General features: G+C 37.5%; 1 protein-coding gene and 1 long non-coding RNA gene across 9 annotated transcripts in view; one reads left to right on the top strand and one right to left on the bottom strand.

The window, feature by feature from the left end:
* DENND1A (DENN domain containing 1A) overlaps positions 1-22,552 on the bottom strand; it is a 691,139-nt gene that overhangs the window by 484,371 nt on the left and 184,216 nt on the right. For all 7 annotated transcript variants that reach the window (XM_078150133.1, XM_078150134.1, XM_020967516.2 and 4 more), the window contains exons 4-5: positions 21,821-21,870; positions 9,772-9,891 (exon numbers count right to left, since the gene is read on the bottom strand). In XM_078150133.1, the coding sequence (XP_078006259.1) occupies positions 9,772-9,891; positions 21,821-21,870 (170 nt within the window). The remainder of the gene's footprint in view (positions 1-9,771; positions 9,892-21,820; positions 21,871-22,552) is intronic.
* Positions 1,182-21,964, top strand: LOC144455920 (uncharacterized). Of its 2 annotated transcripts, XR_013484774.1 has the most exons (4): positions 1,182-1,314; positions 16,499-16,784; positions 20,966-21,075; positions 21,482-21,964. It is a non-coding gene; the product is annotated as an uncharacterized LOC144455920 (long non-coding RNA). The 2 variants fall into 2 exon arrangements; XR_013484773.1 differs by lacking the exon at positions 16,499-16,784.

Here is a 22,552-nt window from a genome sequence, read left to right as displayed (position 1 = left end):
AAAAACAAAAAGGAAAAAGACCTACACATACAAAAATGGCAGCTGTTTTGGTGGTGGCAAAGAACTGGAAATTGAAGGGATGTTCGTCAATTGTAAGATGGCTGAACAAGTTGTTGTACGTTATTTTGATGGGACACTATTTTGCTACAAGAAATAACAATCAGGATATTCTCAGAAAAACTTAGAAAGATTTACGTAAACTGATGCAAAGTGAAATGAGCAGAACCAGCAGAACATTATAAATGTAACAGCAATATTGCACGATGATCAACTGTGAATAACTTAGCTATTCTCAGCAATACAACGACCCAAGATAATTCTAAAGGACCTATGATAAAAAATGCTATCCATCTCCAGAGAAAGAACTAATGGAGATTGAATGCAGATTGAAGAATACTTTTTCTTTACTTTCTTTGTTTTTCTTGAGGGTTTTTTTGTGTTTTTTTCTCACAACATGACTTTAGAGGGAAATGTGTTTTGTATGACTGTATATGCATAACCTATATCAAATTGCTTGCCTTCCCAATTGGGGTAGGAGGGGAGCAAGAGAGAGAATTTGGAGCTCTAAATTTGAAGAAAAAAAAAGTTAAAACAGTTTTTACATGTAATTGGGGGGCAAATAAAACATTAAATTTAAAAATTTTACCCTTGTAGGTTTCCACTCAATTTTTAAAGAAGTAAGAAGCCAGGAAGGATTTTCATCCTAGAAACTAGAAGTAGCAATAGCACTGAGCTCTAAAAAGTTTCTGATGGAAACCAAATGAAAAGAGAAAATACTGAATGACAGAAAAATTGAAGTGTTGGCAAAACTATTTACTAACTGAACAGTCTTGGACAAGTCACTAAATCTATCTGACCCTTAGTTTTCTCACCTTTTAAATGAGGATGAGGATAATTACATGCTATTTTTCCCAGAGACTGAGTTTTCTCTCCTCAAATATCCATATGAAGTAACACAGTATCAATCTTCCTAGTTTTAACTTAAACTATAATGCAAATTCCAGAACACTAAGATTTATAAAGTAGTTTATTCATAAATAGCCTATAGATAGAGATATATACATGATCTTCTCCTGCTTCCCTCCAAGCCCCTCCCCCACACACACAATGGAGATTATGATGAAACTGAGGGTCAAAGAGGTATAGAATAACTCGCTTAAGGTGACATAGCTACTGTCAGAACCCACAAACAAACTAAACTGATTCCAAGTCCAGCTTTTCTCAGAATACCATGATATTTCCCTGTTAGAAGGAGCAGAGATGGGATTCAGCGGAGGCAGCAAACACTTGAGTGACTAAGGAAACTCCTTCACAGTAAGAGCAACCCAGCTTTCCCAAATTAAATTTAAGGCACTGGGAAGAAAACCTGATTTCTCCAGAGGTGCTGGGGGATGGGGATAGAGTGGCTCTAAAGGCCAGACAGACCCCTCCAACATTAGATTATGCTTGTTTGTATAGCAGGGTGCCCTCGGGCAAGACTATCATAAATGGCTTGAAAGTGAGATGGAGGATTCCATCTGTTTCTGGAATATTTCAACAGCACCTGCTTTTAAGGTAGAGAGCTTAGCGCTGTCCCCACAAATACCTCCCCCCCCACACATCCCTCCCTTTTTACTAAAGAGGCCATCACACACATACATCCAGCACCTGCCTGAGGAAACAGACCCTTTTGATTTCTCTCCTACACTACAAATGGTTTAAAAAAAAATACTATCATTGCCAGAGCTGGAAGCTGAAGGCCCTAAAGCCTTGCTTCTTTCTTGTTTCTAATTCTAGCTTGTACTACGCAAAGAAAAACGAATCTTCCTAGGTTATGGTCAGGGAGAGATCAATATGTCAGTGAACAGGACAGAATAACAGCAGCTCCCATTCTAGAGCACTTTGGGATGTACAAAGTGTTAGCCACACAACAAATCCAGGAAGTAGGCAGGGAGCACAAGTATAGCAGAAATGCTGGTAAGGAAATAAACAAACAAAAGAATGAATGAATGAATAGATAGATTATTATATAAATAAATGGATAGATTAATGGATAAATAAATGGATGGATAGAGAGATGAATGAATACTGATAATAGATGACACATATAATTTTTAAGGTTTACAAAGGGCTTTATATACATCTTCTAAAAGCCTTACAAGACTCTCATGAGGTAAGTACTACAGGTATAAGTATCCCTATTTTATAGATTAGAAAACTGAGGTTAAAGAGGTTAACTACACAGATAGTATCAGATGCAAGGTTAGAATTCAGGACTTTTTGCAGAAAAGCCCAGTTTTCTACCCACTATGAAACAGTGAAAAGATCACTGGATTTAAAATAAAGACCCTCCTGCTCAAATGCCCCTAATTAAAAGCCTAGCTATGTTACTTATTACCTGTGTTGTTTTGGGCAAATCACTTCTTGCCTGTGCCTCAGTTTTCTCATCTATAAAAGAGGCAGGTCAGATCAAACAAGTCTATAGAAAAGGAAACTGAAGCTCTAAGTGGTAGCACAGAAAGTAAGTATTGTACAGGAACTTAAGCTCAGGTATTTTGGCTTCAGGATCAAGGGAACTTTCCATTATATTAGACTGTCTCTCCAAGGAACTCACTAGAAGAAAAAGTCTTTGTTTGTTCAAGTGCATTCGAAATTATGCATATCCATCAGCTATTAATGAAATAATTCTGTCAACTGTCTGTTCCTAGGGAAAGATTTCATAATCTAGCAGTAAAAATGTAAGCTTCATTCCAAAATTTTTAGCTCCCCCTAACTCTTCTTAGTTTATTCTGGTAAAAGGTTTCCAAATACTATTCAGTTAAGCATTTTAGGAATTGAATTTTTTTTGTTAATGCAAAATAAAGAAAATGGTAAAAAAAAAAAACTTGAAAAATAAGCAAAATCATTTAAAAATGAAAACTAGGAAATCATTATTTTAAAGAATGAACCACTCTACTCTAGAACAACAGTGATGAGGCTTTGGGATCTTGCACTCCCTCTGCTGATTCACAGGAAGTAGTTCCCCACAAAAAGCATATTTTAATACATCGTTAACAACCCTTTACTAGACACATCAGTAAGATAGTCGATAAATATTTATTGAATGCCTACTGTATACCAGGCATCGTGGTAAGTCCTGGGGATACAAAGAAAGGCAAAAGACCTTCCTTGTTCTCAAAGAGCTCGTAGTCTAATAAGGCATGCAAACAACTGTTCACAAACAAGCTATATACAAGACAAATTGGAAATAATAAACAGAGAAAAGGCATTATAATTAAGGGTACTTGGGAAATGCTTCCTGTAGAAGATGGCATTTTAGCTAGGATTTGAAGGAAGACAGGAAAGCCAGAAGGTAGAGATGAAGAGGGAAAGCATTCCAGGAATGGGGGATGACCAAAGAAAATGACTGGCATTGGGAGATGGTGTATCTTGTTCAGGAGACAACAAGGAAGCCATGTCACTGGATGGCAGAGTACACTGAGTACACATTGCATTGGGGGCAGGAGTTGGGGAGAGAGTAATAATGCATAATAAGATAGGAAAGGTATTGGAAGGAACACCAGGTTATGAAGTGCTTTGAATCCAAACAGAGGATTTTATATGTGATGCTGGAGGCAATAGGGAGCAACTAGAGTTTATTGAGTAGGGAGGTAACATGGTCAGACCTGCAATTTAGGAAGATCCCTTTGACAGTTGAGTAGAACATGGACTGGAGTAAGGAAAGACTTGAAGCAGAGAAACCAACCAGCAGGCTATTACAAGAGTCTAGGTGTGAGGTGATGAGGGCCTGTACTAGGGTAGTGGCAGTGTCAAAGGAGAGAAGGGGGTGAGAGATGTTACCAAGGTAAAATTTATAGGACATGGTAAATGTTTGGATATTCAGGGTGAGAGCACATGAGGGGTTCAGGATGATACCTGGGTTTCAAGCCTGGGTGAGTAAGAGGATGGCAGTACTGTAGTCAGCAATAGGAAAGTTAGGAAAAGGGGAGAGTTTGGGGAGACAGACAATGAGTTCCATTTTGGATATGTTGATTTTAAGATGACTATGAGACATCTAACTCAAGATGTCAAATAAACAGCTGGAGATGGATTGAAGGTCAAAAAGGTGGTTAGGTTAGGCAAATTTGAGAATCATAAGCAAAGATATGATAATTCAACCCATGACAGCTGATGAGATTACCAAGTGAAATAGTACAGAGGGAGAAAATAAGAGAGTCCAGGACACAGACCTGTCTAAGAAAGGGGTGGGGTAGAGTTGTAGGGGTGGGGAGAGTTGGGGTAGAAAAGTGTGGGCAAATCTGAAGCTAAACAAAATTTAATTTGCAGGATTTAAATGACATTTTCATATGCTTAAAAAATTTCCATGGTGAATGTTAATGTAAATCAGCCTCCACTACTGTAAATTATACCTCACAATGGTAGAATTAGGCTATAAGAATTGAAAGGGGACTGAGAATATAGAAGTTATTTCTGGAAAGAATCTTAGAAAATTTAACGGTAAATTTAGAAGCTACTTTAGCATGTGAAAGGTTAGAGCTTGAAGGGGCCTTAGAATATAAAAGATAAGACCTGGAAACAATCTTACAAAATAGAATGTAAAATCCTAAATGGACCTTAGAGCATAGAATGTTAGCTCATACAAATGAGAATATCATTGCTGAAATGGACCTAAATATTGCATAATGTTAACAGCTGCAAAGGATCTTGAGTGTAATATAGTCCAATTGTCATCTATAGTATGAATTCGTTCAATGACATCCCCAAGAAGTGGTCATTGAACCTCTACTTAAAGATCTCTGATGCGAAGCTCACTATCTGGTGAACTAACATATTCCCTTATTGGTCAGCTCTAATTGCTAAAAGACTCTTTATAACAAGCTGAAATATACTTCTATAGGAAAACTAAGATCCTGATTCTGCCTCCTGGGTACAAACATAATACATTTAATTTTTTCATATTTCATCTTCCAAATCTAATTCCAGGACATACTTCTATCTCATCAATCACTAAGTCCTCTCCATTCACGGTTACAGTAAGACAGAAAGTAAACCAATATCTGTTTCCTATTCAAAAAGAAAACAGACAAAAGCATGAGAGGTTGGGTACAACTTTCTAGAACAATTCCTGAAAGAAAAAAAATGCAGGATTTAGTTCATATAAAGTTTTTCAGAGACAGCATAACCAACTACTGCTTCTTTCCACTTTAAGAAGCTGAACGTATTAATATCCAGTTTGGTGTGTCCTATCAATCATACCCACCAACCATAATGACATTGTTGACTCAGATATAAAAGTCAGAGAGGGTACACTAGAACCCAACCTACAGTTTTCAGAAAGTTCTAGTGAACAGAGCACTGGCCCTGGAGTCAGGAGGACCTGAATTCAAATCCGACCTCAGACACATAACATTAGTTGTGTGACTGTGGGCAAGTCACTTAACCTCAACTGCCTAACTAAAAAAAAAAAAAGTTCTAGAATTGAATGTTATAATTTCATGGAACCTTAAAACACAAAATGTTAGAACACAGAACTTTCAATGAGGAAACAAGCATTTAGTTCAAGCCTTTTATTTTACAAATGAGGAAACTAGGGCCCAGAGAAGAGAATTGACTTATGTCACAAAATTAGTTAGAGCTGTGAGGAGGCCCTCTGATCCAGGTGTTTTAACTCTCTATTACCAGATTACCCTGCTTCTCATTTTTGAAGAGTTCAACAAGACAATACCCAAAATGATTAAATGGTTATTCAACTTCCCACCTACGGCAGAAAAATAATACTATGTAAAGAATGGTAAATACATTGATCTTGCAAAAAAGGGCTGACACAGTGATACTTTCTGAAATCACCAGAAAGAAAACCAAGCATAGTCATATAAAAATTCAGTGGATTTCATCCTGACAACGTCTAGACTTTGGCTATCCTGACATGCTAGATAAGTGTGTATAAGTACACACACACATCCATATCTATATGTAGGCACAAATATATGTATGTCACTATATACATACATACAAATATATATATATATATATATATATATATAAACATGCCTTAATTCTAACAAGCAATAGTTCATCACAATGTCAGAGAAGAAGCACTGTATTTGTAGATAGCGCACCTAGACTGGAGTACTAGTCCTGCTACTTTCTGGCTGTGTGACTTTGGACAACTCACTTAATTCTAACTCCCAAGATCTCTTAGAGCTCTAAATCTCATGGCTCTCCTCTCTAGGTATAAGTTCCTTCCTCTGTAAAATGACTGTGGTTTGAGGGTATAGTCGACTAGATAGATCCCTAAATTCTCTTTTAGCTCTAGCAATGTATGTTCTAACATCCTGTGTTCTAAATGTCTATCATTCCATGATTCTAAAATTCTATTTTATATAACTTCCAGTTTAAATAGTTCATATTATAACATTCTATATAGTAAGGATCCTTTCAACCCAAAGATCATTTGCTGATACTTTTTTCTCCAACCTGTACCCAGTGGGTTGCCCTCTGGGACCCTTTCTCCTCCTGGAGAATCTTTTCTCTGGATTTTTATAACTTTGCTTTTTTTTGTTTTTCTTTTTGGGTTTTTTTTTTGGTTCTCCCTACTATCTAATCATTCCTTTTTAGTCTCCATATCCCAATCCCTGAGGATAGGTGTTCCCCACAGCTCTTTTCTGGGCCCTCTTCTATTCTCTCTACACTCTCTCACCCAGGGACTTTAATAGGTTTTAAATCTCTATACAAATATCTCGCAAATGTAAAACATCTAGCCCTAATCTCTTCTAAGCTCCAGTCATACATTTCCAACTGCTACTGGATATTTCAAACTGGATGCAGAGGCATCTAAAACTTTCCCCTAAAACTCATTCCTCTTCCACACTTCCTTGTTTCTATCAAGGATACCCTTGCCCTTCCAGGCATTCTGGTTTGAAAGTTTAGTATGGTGCCTAACTCTTAACTCTCAACTCTCCCTTACTCCACATATCTAGTCAGCTGCCAAATTTTGTTATCTCACACACTGGTCCTCTTCACTCTACTTTCTATTGCCTTTACAATTAAATATAAGGTCTTCTGTTTGGCATTTAAAACCCTTCGCAACCTGGTCAAAATCTACCTTTCCAGTCTTACTGCACTTACTCCAATTCATACACTATATTCCAACAAAACTGGCCGTTTTTATGTTCCTCACACATAACACTCTCCTGTTTCCATGCCTCTTCTTTATTTCTTTTTTTCTTTTTTTTAGAAGATTGGATCTTCCTATCTCACCCAGACTAAAAATACAAGGACTATTCATAGGTCTCCTCTCATTACTGATCAGCACCAGAGCTTTAAGCCTGTTCTGTTTCTAGCCTGGACTGGTTTCCTGCTTAGGCAACCTGGTGGTCTCCTGCTCCCAGAGACTCACCATATTAATGCCAAATTTAATGTCAACATCCAATTCTATGCACACTGCAGCTCAGAACCCCCTAGCCCATGAATTCTGCTACCCTTAGCCTCCCCAGCAACAGGGATTACAGGCACAGGTCATCATTCCTGGCTCTCTCCTTATCTTTTCAGTGGCTGACCCCATGCCTAAAATGTACTTTTTCCTCACCTCTACCTCTCAGAATCCCTTGTTTCCTTCAGAACTCCAAGTGGTGGTGGTGGTGGTGGTAGTAGTAGTAGTAGTAGTAGTAGTAGTAGTAGTAGTAGTAGTAGTAGTAGTAGTAGTAGTAACAGTAGTAGCAGTAGCAGCAGTGGCAGCAGCCACTACAAAAATTCTGGGAAGTAGGGAATACAAATATTTTTACTGATGAACCAATGAGGTAAGGTGACCTGGCCAAAATCAGTTACAACTGGCTAAGACCAAGATCCCTTGACTTCCATTCTACTACTCTTTTACAGATAAGGAAACTGGGGTTCAGAGCGATGATGTGTGGCTCATGGTCACATAGGGAGCCAAAATCTTAAGGAAGGTCTTCTGATTCCAAGTGTAATGTTCTTCCAAATATACAGTGCTACCCTCTGGCATGAGCAAGAAGTCTGTACAGAAGACCATCAATGTCTAGCACTTCAAATTAAGAGATCTGAAAGCACAGAAGCTCCACTCCTCCTGTCCCCAGTGTAACATGTGCCTGTGTTTGAGAAAGAAAGGGGGAGGGGAATAGGAAGAAAAAATAAAATGTAATGGGGGAATTGGTACACCAGAGAGATATCCCCTTTCTGGAATTCACCCAAGGTCTGGCCTTTCATTTCAGAGGCCCACGTCCAAGTCCTTGGTAACAGGGTTTTGTCAGGGGCACCTTGAAGTTCCCCCGACCTGTGCTGGTCCGTGTTAGCAGCAAGAGACAGGAGACAGGCCCCTCTGACACCTATTTAACAGAGGCAGATGGAGAGTGGTATGTATGGGATACCTTTAATTCTCCCTCAGGAACACCCTGCAGTGCTGAAATGCAATTTCCACACGGCCCCTGCACATCAGAATTCACTCTGACCATTACTGGCAGAAGGAAATCAAGCATCAAACAAGTGGAATGCCAGGACACAAATGGAGATTTACAAAGATCCAGGAAGCAGAGGAGGGTGCCTAGGATGGAAGGAGGATTGGAAACCGGAACACCTGAGGATCACTGGAGTTACTGGTGATAGTTAGCCCAGAGCACAGGAGAAGGTGGGGCCAGGGTATGGCAGCAGAGATGGCTCTTTAAATACAGGGCTGTTGTGAGGGTCAAATGAGACAATGTCTGCAAAACAAACCTTGAAACACTATATAAACACCAATTCTAGTTGTTATTGTAGACGTGTTTTTGGTTTTGTTTGTTTTTTGGGAGAAGGTCTATCATGTGGAAGAGGGATTAGATTTGGTCTGATGGGCTAAAGAGAGTAAGGTAAGAACAATGGGCTGAAGTTGAAGAGAGGCAGATTTTAAACCAATATAAAAAAAATTAAGGATTTTCAAAAAGTGGAAGAAGCTACTTCTAGAAGGACTAGATTCCTCATTACTCAGGAAGGGGTAGCAGAACTAGATGGCCTCCAAGTCCCTTTCAAGTGTAAGTTTCAATGATTCTATGACTGTATTACTGTAGTCCCATGCAATCACAAATTAATTTGTTTCAACAAACATTAAAATGCCTAATCTATTTACTACAAGCACAGCCCTACATTCAATTCTGGGTGAGATATAAAATCTAAACAAAATATGACCCTTGCCATTCGGTAATATCACAGTCTAATCAGGGATATGACACAAATTGAACTATAACACAAAAGAAAACATAAATTATTTGTAGAAGTGAAAACAAACTACTACATAGGTGGAGGGAGGAGAAGAGAGAAGAAAACTGGAAAGACTTCCTGGAGGTAGCAAAAACCACTACTCCAAGAACTCCAAGAAGAGTTTCTGTAGAAACTGAGGAAAACATGATCAGCATTGGCAAAATAGTCTTAGATGCAGACACATGTTTATTAATAATCCTGCATATACAAAATGTTTAAAAAGAAGCTTAACAAGATAATTTCTGACAGCTCAAGATAACAAGAGGAGCTCCAGCTATGTCATCCAACTTTCACACATGACCTAGAGGCACTGACTTCTTCATTCAAGGCAAGAAATACAAATAAATAATGAAAATTATCTTCCTAGGCTTAAAAGCACATGAACAATATTTTGGAATCTTTTGCCCAAAGTGCAGTGACTTACAGGGATGAGATAGGGAACGATGGAGAACAGCTGGAAAACTTAAATTATATTCACAATAAAGCTGGGCCCAATACGGCTTCTTCGAACAAGCCAACAACCACAGCCCAACTTCCCCTTACCTTAAGATGCAGAAGCAGCTCTTAGCTCCCGAAGATAAGCGGCAGAAGCCAAACCTCTGTTTGCTGTCAATGTCAGTAAGCACAAATGTGAAGTTCTGGCCAACTTGGCTCACTGTAAGGCTACAAGAAAAAAGAACAAAGGGAAAATAAATTGTGCAACCAGTTAAGTGATTAAAAAAAAGTATCTAATCAAACCAAGTCATTGAACCTTTAACATTTCCTTTCTCACTGGGCCTACAGTTCTCTAAATGAACTTGCACATTTACGTTTTTCACCAGAATTGAAGGGAAATTAGTAAGGAAGTCAATCTCTGGGGCTACCTTTGGAAAGAACATATCATTGTACCTAAAGTTGAAAGAAGTCAATTCCAGGCTCTGTCACTAACTAGTAGCATAACCTAAGCAAGTTAAATTATTGCCTTGAGTTTCAATTTCCTCATCTGGAACATGAGCAGATTGGAATATATGATTTCTGAGGTTTCTGTCAGTTCTAGCATTCTATTTTAACAAGAAGGTTAGAATAGGTACTGGGCTTGGAATAAGGAAGACTGAGCTCAACTTCCACCTTACATATTTATCATTTTGTGGTTCTGGGCAAGTCACTTCAACTCTTCTCGTCCTCGATTTCCTCATCTGCAAAAATGAGGGGAAATGGGGCACCTACTTCAGAGGGTTGTGAGAATCAAATGCAATAATACAGGGTATCCCAAAAGTCTGAGTGCAATTCCAAAATTCACTAATTTGAAACTACAAGACTTTTGGGACATCCTGTATATGTAAAATACTATATAAATTTTAGTTATGTTCTGCAGTCCTCTCAAACTCTAAAATTATGTTCTAAGTTCCCTTCCAGCTCTGACATTCTATGTTTTTTGATCCATTCTAGCTCTAATGTTCTAAATATTCTGTGTTTCAATATCCCTTCCAGTTGTCATTCTTTTTTTCCAAGGCTCCCTTTCTACAGTAGCTCTCTCACTCTTTACTTCATATTCTATGATTACATGATTCCAGCTGATGTCCTAGAAGTGCTTAGGGCTACTTAGCAAAACTATTTACAGATACAAGGAACAAGGTGAGCATTTGCTTTCCCAAATGCCATTTTCCCTGTAAGATTTTTGAAGCCCAAAGGAGCTCATTTTGGAGCCTAGAAAAGCCACATTGTTTAACAATGCAAGCTGCTTTCCAAGATGGTGAAAAACAATGCTATAGGAAAGCATTAAACAAAGCAATGTTTTTACTGCATTAAAACAAAAATAAAAAGCACATCACACATATAGGCCTTAAAGTAAAATTAGAATGCAACGTCTGTTCTTTAAAAAAAAAAAAAGGCAAAAGCACAATGACCAATAAACTACATTATAAACTAACAAAAGCAATAAAAATAATTTTTAAATTAACACACATATAGCTATTTTAAAATTCTAACAATGGAATTTAGTAATGTTAGCTCTAATAGAGCCTTTAGGACATGGAACATTGGAACATTAGGGTTAAGAGGAGTCCTGCCACACAGGTGTGAGTCCTTCGCTGAGACCTGCGAGGACAGCAGAGACCTAATACATGCTTGTTGAAATGCAACAAATGTCTCTGATGAGATCTGAGCATTAACAGATTTTTTTTTCAAATTTTCAATGGAATTTATGAGCTTTTAAACTTAACCATTTTCTTTCCTACGTAAAATCCCAAAAATGAGTCTACGTATTCTGTACTAAGATTAAGGAAATGCTTTTCTCTATAAATCACTTTACAAATTAAATGAATACCATTATCTAGGATAAGATGGTAAATAATAGTTGAAGTGGTCTTCTCTAAAGATAGCACTCATAATTGCTGTTGAATCTTCAGCACCATATAAGACTTCTAAAAGCTGGAAGGAAGGAAGGAAAGAAGGAAGGAAGGAAGGAAGGAAGGAAGGAAGGAAGGAAGGAAGGAAGGAAGGAAGGAAGGAAGGAAGGAAGGAAGGAAGGAAGGAAGGAAGGAAGGAAGGAAGGAAGGAAGGAAGGAAGGAAGGAAATGAGGGAAGGAAGGAAGGAAGGAAGGGAAGGAAGGAAGGAAGGAAGGGAAGGAGGAAGGAAGGAAGGAAGGAAGGAAGGAAGGAAGGAAGGAAGGAAGGAAGGAAGGAAGGAAGGAAGGAAGGAAGGAAGGAAGGAAGGAAGGAAGGAAGGAAGGAAGGAAGGAAGGAAAGCAAAACAAAGCTCTGGGTGAAAGATATATGTATAAATCAAGATTCAAGGAGCCTTTGGGATCCTGAGCACCTTTAATTGGTCTGATGTAGCAAGCCCTATTTGGCAACGTCATACTAGAGGCACCAAACACCAATAGCCTCCACTTCTGCCAGCAGATGTGGGTTAATGGAGAAAGCCCAACATTTGAGTCAGGAGAGTTCAAGTACCAACTCTACTGAACAAGTCTGAACCTCTATTTGCTCATCAGTCAAATGGGGATAATAGTACTTATATTTCCTGCCTCACTGTGTTGTTGCCAGGATATGATAATAATAGCAGCAGCTCACATTTATATAGAGCTCTATGGTTACAAAAAAGAGAGACCACCTGGCTAGTCAAAAAAGTGTTAAGACTTGGAGTCCTGGGTTAATTCCAGCTCTGACACATACTAGCTATGTGACCCTGGGCAAAGTCACTTCCTGCTCTCTAAGCCTTGATTACCTCATTTTTAAAATAAAATATTTGTGCTACTGGTGGTCTTATGAGGAAAGCATTTTGTAAAGCTTAAGACACTATAGGAAAAGGAATTGTTCACCAACCTTCCAGGGTTACGGTCAATTTGAAGCAGAATGACAACCACTGCCATTTCTATAGGCCTCTAAGGTTTACAGAATGTGGTTCTCACCTGTCTAGGAGCAGAAATATGTTTAGAACCAGTCTACAGATGATGAAACTGGCTCAGAGGAGGAAAGCGACTTGCACTCTTCTACATAGGTAGTAGGTAACAAAGCTAGCATTCCAACCAGGGTCTTCTAACCTAGCATGTACAAGTGGGGTGGTGGGAAAAGTCCTAGATGTGTAGCCACAGAATCTGGTTTTGAATCCAAGCTTACTATTACTACCTGGATAATCTTGGGTAAATTACTCCCCATTTCTGGGTTTTAGCTTCTTTACCTACAAATAAAGGGTTAGACCTGGACCCATCCAGCTCTAAGTCACATGGTCCTCTGCCTTTGTCCAGGGTTCTAGTATATCTTACTGGGTCTCTCGAATGTTATGTGCAAAAAAGTATTTTGTAAATTTTTTTCATCTAAAAGAATGTAAAGCCCAAATGTATATCACCATCCCCATTCCCCCCCAACATTATCATCATCACCATCATCTTCATTATCACTACCACCACCACAACCATTATCATCATCATCACTTTAACAAGATTTTCCCATGACAAAGGGCTAGAGAGAGGACCTATTTCAATTTGATGGGGGAAAATTATATTGTGTAGAGACTGATTGCTGAGGCCAAGAAAATAATTCAGAAGGAAAGGAAAACACTTTCTTCTGCCAGGTTTAACCAAGAATGTGAACAGAAACAAGGTAGCAATTTAAAAGGAATACAATAATAAAACAGGTGTAAGTAACACTATCCTCCACCCTGAACAAGCCCAAGAGAAGAAATACATTTCTATAAAAGTTACAGAGCTGTCGAGGGGACACCCAATGCTACCTTCTTGTGGCTGTTATGTTTTATCTATAAAGCTTGGATGTGATGTTACTATGGTGACTTAATACTATGTTTTAAAGAAGGATTATATGATTAATTTTAACAAGGTTGAGAGCTGAGGATGTGTGAGAAACGAGATTCAAGCTCACATAATTAAAGTGATTGGGGACGAAAGCAAGGCTCACTTGGGGGAGGGGAAGGCTCATATGATTGAATTATTTTGCACAACAGGTCAGAAAAATTCTAAATTACAAATGTACCCCAGCTTTTTATAAGGTAATTCTTTGTGATCTCACAAATTATGTACCTTCATGAGTTTTACTCCAGGCTTCAGGTTCTAAGATGGTTAAAATAAACAGGCTCAGCTAGCATTCCAAAAAGGTTAGATGTTGGTCTGCTTGGAATGTGTCATATTTAAATACTTGGTGCCTTGCAAATGCCCATCCAGTCCTTAGTCCAAGTATGAATGGTAGTATAGTAGAGTGGAAAGTACTGGCAGAAGACCAGGGTTCAAATCCCAGCTCCACCATTTACTAGTCATGTAACTGGACAAGTCACTTTTCTCCTCTGGGATTCAGGTTCTTCATCTGTCAAATAGAGATGACTATATTTGCCCTACTACCCTCACAGAACTATGGGGTGGAAGGTGCTTTGTAAACCTTAAGACATTACATAAATGAGAACTGTTATAATTACCTCTCTTTTAATCCTTAAAGAAAAAAAAAGACAGGACATAAAGAGAATTTGTAAGTGGTAGGTTCTAGCAATAAGATGGACTAATCCTGACCTTGGGGAGTCAAAAATATCTGGGTTCAATTTTTAATTCTGTATCTGTGTGGCCTGGGGCAACTGACTTCCCTTCTCGAAGCCTCAGTTTTCTCCTTGGTAAAATGGAGATAATACAATCTACATTACCTACCTCAAAGAGTTGTTTTATGTTGTAACTGTAAGATCTTGGTTAAAGTATTTTGTAAAATGTAGTGTAATAGAAAATATGTTATTATAAAAAAGAAGCTATGCAAAATACTTCAGATATCATCAGCATGGGCACTTCTCCCACTGATGAAGATAATAATTTTCTCATGACTTAGTAGTTAATTTGCTGTGGAAAAAAAAATCATCCCCTAATGGTCAATATTCTGGTAATGAATCTCTCTTCACTTAGCTAGGCTGGTCTTTTGGTAACAGACACACTTAATCTATCACTCAATCAACAAGTACTCATTAACCTCTAGCTATGTGCCAACCATTATATCAAGCTCTAGCAAGATAAAGAAAGTAAAAATAGTCCGTGCCCTCAAGAATCATACATTCAAATGGAGAAGAACACATGTTTATAGTTATATACACAATGCATGCACGGTAACCTTAGAGGGAAAAAGCACTAGCAGCTCCAAGGATAGGGATCCCACGCTACGGAGGGTTGGTAGGATTTACAGGAGCTTGTCCTCTTTGGCGTTACCTCCAAGGTCACCTCCAGACTTCAACAATAAGGTTTTAGTGGAGGAGTAATATACACTTCCATAGTACCTTACATTTATAAAGTGTTTTCTTTAACACTATTATAAAAGATGTCATGAAAATATTATTATTCCCATTTTACAGAAGAGGAAACCAAAGCTCAAAAGTGATTTAATCATGCTCACATGACTAGAAAGTTGGACACCTTCCTCAAGCCACAATGAGGCATGAAAGTAGGACCTTCATAAAGATCCTCCTTTCTATTCACAAATAACAATAATAATAAAACCAAGAATGTAGAAAGTGCAACTATTTTATTGCTTGGTTATCTGAGACTTCAAAAGGATTTATTCATTCATTCAAGACAAGAAGCATTACAGGATAATAGTATAGCAGAGAAAATACTAAACATGAAATCAGGAGACATGAATTCTAGTTCTGGCTCTGTCATTAACTAACCTTCAAAGAGTAGTTACTCCTTCTCTCTAGGCTTTGGTTTCCTTACCAATAAAAATCAATGGATTAGACCAGATAGCCTGCAAGGTTTTCAGCTCTGACATTTTATGTTCCTAAAAGTTCTTTGTTTGACTTATCTTTTCTCCTATGGGAGAAACCTCTACTACTTGAATCCTGGCTACTTGGATAGATCACTCAGGAGAAGGTGCTCAATTTCTGGTTCTGTTTCTTTTATATAGGTATTGAGCTTTTGGTTAACAACAGCTGCTAGTCAGACATCTAACTGAAAGAGAAAGGGCATTTTAGAGAGTACCATAGCTTACAGAGGGACCCTTACTTTTACAGACTGGTTGGTTTTATGCTAATGAACAGTTAGGTAACAAACATATCACCAAATGACAAAGCTCAAAACCATTATATTTTAAGATATTTCTCCTTGGGTAACTTCCAGTTAACTTATAGTCAGGAAGTCCCTGTCAAACAAAGCTCTTAAAGATTTCTGCATGGCAGAGGACTGATTCATCTTTCCACTTGTTGATATAGACTATAATAATATTAGATATTTCTCCATGATGACTACTTTGAAAAAAGTATCTGATTTCTTAATAGTTCCTGTGTCTGTATTTATCCTCAACTTCAGCAGCAATTCTTTTATCTTACAATAATCAAATGATCAGAGAATGTTAGAGTTACAAGGGACCTTATAACACAGAATATGAGAATAAAGAACATAGAGAATCGAGCTAAAAGGAAATTTAGGACAGAAAACAAAGAATGTCAGAATTCCAAGGCCTTGAGAATGTAGAACTAACACAGAACATAAAAAAAAAATAAAAAATTTTAAAGCTCAAAAAGACATTTAAGACACAGACACATTGCAATTGGGAGAGATCTTAAAACAAAGATTGGTTAATAGTTCATAGGACCTTAGAGATCATTTAGTATAAACCCCTCGTTTTACAGATTTAAAAAAAAACCCTAAAATTGATTTACTTAAAGTTAGTGGCAGAGCTAGAAGGAGAACCAACAACTTCACTCTAGTACTATATTCTTTCATGATTTCTCAATCCTTAAACTTTCACAATTTCTCAGGATATAATTTCTTCATAAAGTTGTTTTTTTTTTTAAACAATTCTACTGTAGATGCCCCAAGTAGATCAGGAATTCTGAAGTCAAGTGGACCCTAACTCTCAGCAAGTCAAAAGAACCAAAACCAAAAATACGAATATCTCCAAAAACAATGTTTTAAGGATAAAGTCAACACTATCCTACACCCTCTAATGTATCTTCAAAGTCCATGTCAACATGAAGAAGGAAAAAAAGCAATGTTTATTCAAACTACAGAATCTAACCTTCATGCTGCCTGCCAAATGATGGTTATTTCTGTCTCCTCCAGAAGCATTTCATTAAATCTTGAAGAAGCTTCCAGGTATAGTATATAAATGGAATGCAGAGGCATGGACCATGTGGATGAAACAGTTGGATTCCAGGTATCACATGAGAGACAAGGTCCACATTAGCCAAGACATCATCACCAAACATTTATGGAGCACTTATATGTGGGCCAATGTACTGAATCCCACGTGACAGCTACTTTTCTTTTCTTCCACTGTCCCTGGGTTGTTAAGCAGGAATGGCTTAATATAGAACCATCTGCAGATTGAATAAAGTCCAAAGTCCTTAGGCTGGCATTTAAGGCTTTCCACAACCTAGCTCTGACCTATCTTTCCCAGTTTATTCCCCCATTCCTCTTCATGTATTCCATACTCCATACAAGGTTGCTTAGCCATTTCCCTTTATCCCTGTAGAGCACATTCTGTACTTTGCTATTACATCATATTTGCTGATGTTGTTACTGGTACTTGGAATTTCCTCTCAGCCATCTCTGCCTACTAAAATTCTACTCATTCTTCAAGAGCCAGCTCAAATGCTACCTACATCTTCCATGAAACCTTCTCTCATTCCTTCTGTCATAAATAGCTCACCTCACTTTTAGCCCACCAATATCACAACATCTTTACCTCTCTTATGCATTTATCATGTCCCATGGGGTATATAATTATATGAGTCTCACTTCCTCACTAGATTGTAAACTCCAAAAGGACATAGACACCCCACCTCTAGCCATTTTATTTATTTCTTTATCACCTCTAGTGCCCAGCAAAGCACTGTGCATCAAAGAATGCAAGCTTCACAGATATTTGTTGAGTTGTTGTGAAGATGAAATGAGGTAAAATATGTAAAATGTGATGTTAAACTCAAAGGGCTATAATTGTTAGTTATGATTATTAGTTAAATTGAATAGTCTGTGTATTTTGTTTCACCAACCCAACTAAGTGCTTTGAGGGAAGGCAGTCATATTGTTATACTTTCGTATTTTGAGTAGTATTGATTACATATAAGATGTTCAACAGGTATTTAAGAATTCTTCTTAAGTATGTAATTTCTATCACTATCTTTTTTTCAAATGGAGAGAATATTACTTCTACCAATTTATTTCTAAAAAACATGTGAAGATAAGAAAATAACAAATAATACTAAAATTATATATTTTTAAGAAGTTATTTGTCTAATTTCTGGTTTTAAATAGAAAAATCTTAAAATGACAAGCAAGATTTAATTTTTAAAAAAACATTTCTTAGGTTCCTAAGTACAAGGCATTGTACTAGGTGCTTGGTCAGACAAAAATTCTAATATCTTGGAATTTTAGAATCTTAATTAGCAGGCAATTTTATAGAACCTCAGAGACAGAAGGTTGCAAAATATGAACCCCTTCTACAGACCCACAAATGGTTATCTAGCCTCATTTTGGACATTTCTAATGTTGGGAAAATGACTAACCCTGGAGACGACGTATTTCATGCTATTATCTATTACAGTTATATCTGTTCAAAAAATCTTGCTAACACTGAAATTTGCCTCCCTGTAATTTCTACACATTGCTCCCAGTTTTTCTCTCTAGGATCAAGCTAAAAAAAGACTAATCCTCCTTTCACAGGACAAGCCCTCATATATTTGCAAACCCTAATTATGTAAAGAGAGGATTCGGTTTTATACCTTATTCTAACACTAACTTCCTTCCAGAGAGGTATCTCCCCAGGCCATAGTTTCCCCACCTATAAAATAGGAGGTATTGGCATAGATATCTCTAAGGTCCCTTCCAGCTCTGACATCCTATGTTGTAAGGTCCATTCTTACTCAAATATCCTATGGACTATTAAGTTTCCTTACAAGTTATCACTTCTCTATTTAGCAGTGACTGGGCAAGTCCCACTTTTTTGGAAAAGACTAATAAACTGTACTACTATTTACTATGGTAGAAAAAGAAAAAGGACACAGGAATAACTAGGAAAACTTATTTTTTCTAAAAGAATCCACTAAGGCATTACTCTTTGACCCTACTAGAATATACTCTATGTCCCACAATAATAAAACCAGCACCTGTGATGCTTAGACTCTGGTCAGAGACAAACTGAGCTAAAATATTCACTTGCAGTACAAATTGTACTACTGATACTTAAGGAGAAAATACTGGCATTAAAGTCTTTGTATTTAATGAAAAGGAACAAATTTATTAGTATTGCCAGTCTAAACTAAACTAGATTAAATTAGACTAGATTAAATTTTTTAAAAGTTTAAATCTGGGAACATAAAAGGGGATTAAAATACAATGTTCCTTTTAGGTTCCCAAAAATATTTTATTTTAACCAGAAGAACATTTCATCACACTTAAGGTAAAAGAGATCTCAGTAAAACTATTGTAAAAGATTAAACTATATTAGTAGAGTAACATTTCTGTCCCCAAATTATGCATGTGAAGGAATTATCAGCATTCTGAACTTAGGATACAGAATATTAAAACCCAGAATGTTATAGTAAGGGGCTTTAGAACTTAGAAGGTTGTAACATAAACACAGAATATTAGAACATAGAGCGTAAGAGCTGGAAGGCCCTTAGAGATTGTAGAGTCTAATCTCATTTTAAAGATGGGCAAACTGAGGCCTAGAGAAGTAAAGTGATTTAGCCAAGGCCACAAAGTAACACAATTGCAGAACCACAGAGAGAACTGGCATGTAGAATCCAAGTCCAGTGTTCTGTCCCCTGCATCATACTACTGTCCTATTAGTTTAAAAATACCTATGGTTTCATCAGTGTGGGAGATCCCTCTACCAAAGCAGATCATGGCCTATAATATAGAATCTTAGAGAGTTGCTTAAAGCTCTGGGTGGTTAAGTGAATTGCTCACAGCCATACAGACAGTAAATGTCAGAGATGGGATTTTAAGCTATGTCTTCTTAATTCCAATATCAGTACTCAATCCACTATGCCATGTGCTGTCTCTAGTTTTTAAATATTAATTTAAAAATAACAGCCATGGGAAAAAACAAATCTTCCCAAAATGGATTTCCATTTAACAGAAAGTTATATTTGAACTAATTGTTTTTCTTTATTAAAAATCCAACTAAATTCTTAAAAATGCCAGCTCCATTAGTCCCTACAAGTATATCATCACCATGATTTGTAATATACATTTTTCACATATCATTGGTTAATACAAATAAATAGGAAATTTACATTAAACAGAAAACAACAAGCAAATATAATCTGCTTGGCTTGGTTAAAAGACACAAAAAGGAAGAGAAATGTGTTTTACTCGTCTCAAAATTAATGCAAATTTCTCATTTAACGTTGAGTACATGTGCACTGAGTGGCCTATGAATCCTTACCTAATTTTCCCCAGGTGGAAATATTCCTTTCTTCTTAAAACTCCTCATGGCCCTGAGCTTGAATGTCTCTTTTGTACTGACCACATTTAACTGTTCCTCATAGTTATGTGCGTATATGTCTCATCCACCTCTGCCAGTAGACTGCAAGCTAATTGAGGGCAGTGGCTGGGTCATTTCATCTTTATATCCCCAACACCAGTCACAGTGTTATGTACATAGGAGGCACACTTTGTTGAATTAAATTAGGCATCCATTCAAGATCCAAATTATGACTTAACAATATATGTCACAGAATCACAGAATGTGTCAGAGCCAGAAGATGCCATAAAGATCAGTTAGTGTGACTTCCTCATTTAAACAGGTGAGGAGAAAGTGACTTGCCCAAAGTTATACAATTAACAAAAGGAAGCAGAACCTAAGACTTGAATCTGAGTCACTTTACGCCAAGTCCAGTGACCTGATCACCGCTTGAGGCTGTCTATCTCACCACCATATGAAGAATGGAGACGGATCACTCCATTTCAGGAGAAGTCAAACATCTTTAAATTTGATGCACCTATAATTTCTGTTTACTTAATATATACATATTGCCTCCTTCCTTCTCCTCCTCTCCCTCTCTTTGTCCCTCCTCCCTTCCTCTTTCTCATCCTCCTCCTCTTTATTCTTCTCTCTCTCTCTCTTTCCCCCCTCTCTTCATCCCCCACATATATACACATATGCACACATACATATCATATCCAAAATGCATGAATTTCTATAATAACACTTACATGTTTAATATAATACACATAGAGTAAATAGCAGGAGATTAAACTCTAACCATGCTAATTCAGTGGTTTAAGTTTGGTACTGAAATTAAATTCATAGAATCCTTCATTCATAGAACCAGAAGAATTGTTAGAGATGACCAAAAGGCAGCAGGACGCAGTGAAAAAGCCCTGGGCCAGGAGTCAAAAAGGACTGGGTCCACCTCGTGACTCTGACACTCACAAGGTATGTGAACTTGGGCAAATAAATTCACTTCTGGGTCTCAGTTTCCTTACTTGTAAAATTAAGATAATCATCCTGCCATTATTACTTCAGTGTTTTTAAGGGGGGAAGAAAGGGGAGGGGAATGTGTACACCTTAAAGCATTATTATGTAAGTTATTATTATAAGAATACAATACAGGGTTTAGAACTTGACAGAGTCTTACAGATCATGTAATCCAGCACCCTCATTTTCTAGACAAGGAAACTGAGGCCCAGAGAGTTTAAGTGACTTATACAAAGTCCCAAAGACATAGAGTGGCTGAGTTAGAATTTGAACCTAGGTCTCCAAATTATAAGTTCTTGCTACTATACCACTGCTTCTTCTTCATTGTTATTATTAATACTATAATTTAATCTTCATTTTGCAGATGAGGAAACTGAAACCTACAGAGGGAAAATTACTGGACCAAGGTCACATAGCACATTAGCTAAGGACTCAATTGTAGATCTTTTTGCCTCCCAGTCTAGGACTCTTCTGACTATCCCACACTCCTCTACCAATGCACAGTTCAAACTTTTAAACTTTTTGATGGTGCCCGTAAAATCCCCAGGAAAGAGGATATTGCAACTCTCCCCGGCACATAGGTGCTTTAAATCATAGTTAAACAGACATAATGTTACAAATAGCATGGTTTTCATTCTCCATAGCAGTTTTATTGACAAGTGTTTTTTTTTCTCTCTTGTAAAGTTTAAAAATCTAACACTACCTGTCCACACAGAAGGGGAAACAAAACTTGGTCAAAGTCTGTAGAACTTCCTGTGGAGAGAAAAAGAGATAATTTATACATCTAATGGGAGCAATAAATCTAACATTAACCACAAGCGCCCAATCTTACAACTCTACCCCTGAAGAAATCTGAGACAGATGAAGAAATATGAGCTTTATCAATTACATGGGGAGGAGGACTGGGCAGTCAATCATGTGAAATAATAAACATGATCAAACTTCATTAAAAATGAAAAATTAATCAAGATTCACACATGGGCAAGCAGCAGGGGCCCAGCAGCAAAGCTCCAAGGGGAGGGAGGAGTTTGCATGGCTGAGTGTTAACACCCCTCGAGGGACCATCTTCAGCATGACCATATGGATCAGACTGAATAACACCAAACCACATGGGCTTGGCCTGGCAGGACCACTTCTGCTGGCACCATTTTTGCCTGTTACCTAGGAACAGAGGGGTCTGGGATTAGGAACCGCTTCCCAACATCAATAGGACCAATAACAAGAAAGAGATAAAGCCAATCATTCTCAGACATCATTTTTCCTGAATGTACTCAATCTTTTCCTCCATTACAATCTCTATTTGCTTAGTTTTTGGTGAAAGTTTCTGTTTGTCATCAATTTATTTTGGCATCAAACTGTAACATTTTCAAGTTGTTTTTTTAATGACACCACTGTGCTTGTCCTTGTTTACACATTCCCATTTTGTCAAATAATC

This window comes from Phascolarctos cinereus, unplaced genomic scaffold (genome assembly GCF_003287225.1).
Source record: "Phascolarctos cinereus isolate Bilbo 61053 unplaced genomic scaffold, phaCin_HiC Scaffold_2;HRSCAF=192, whole genome shotgun sequence".
In the NCBI taxonomy this organism is placed as follows: domain Eukaryota; kingdom Metazoa; phylum Chordata; class Mammalia; order Diprotodontia; family Phascolarctidae; genus Phascolarctos; species Phascolarctos cinereus.
Note: the sequence above shows the minus strand (reverse complement) of the source record. Positions and strands in the feature narration are given on the sequence as shown.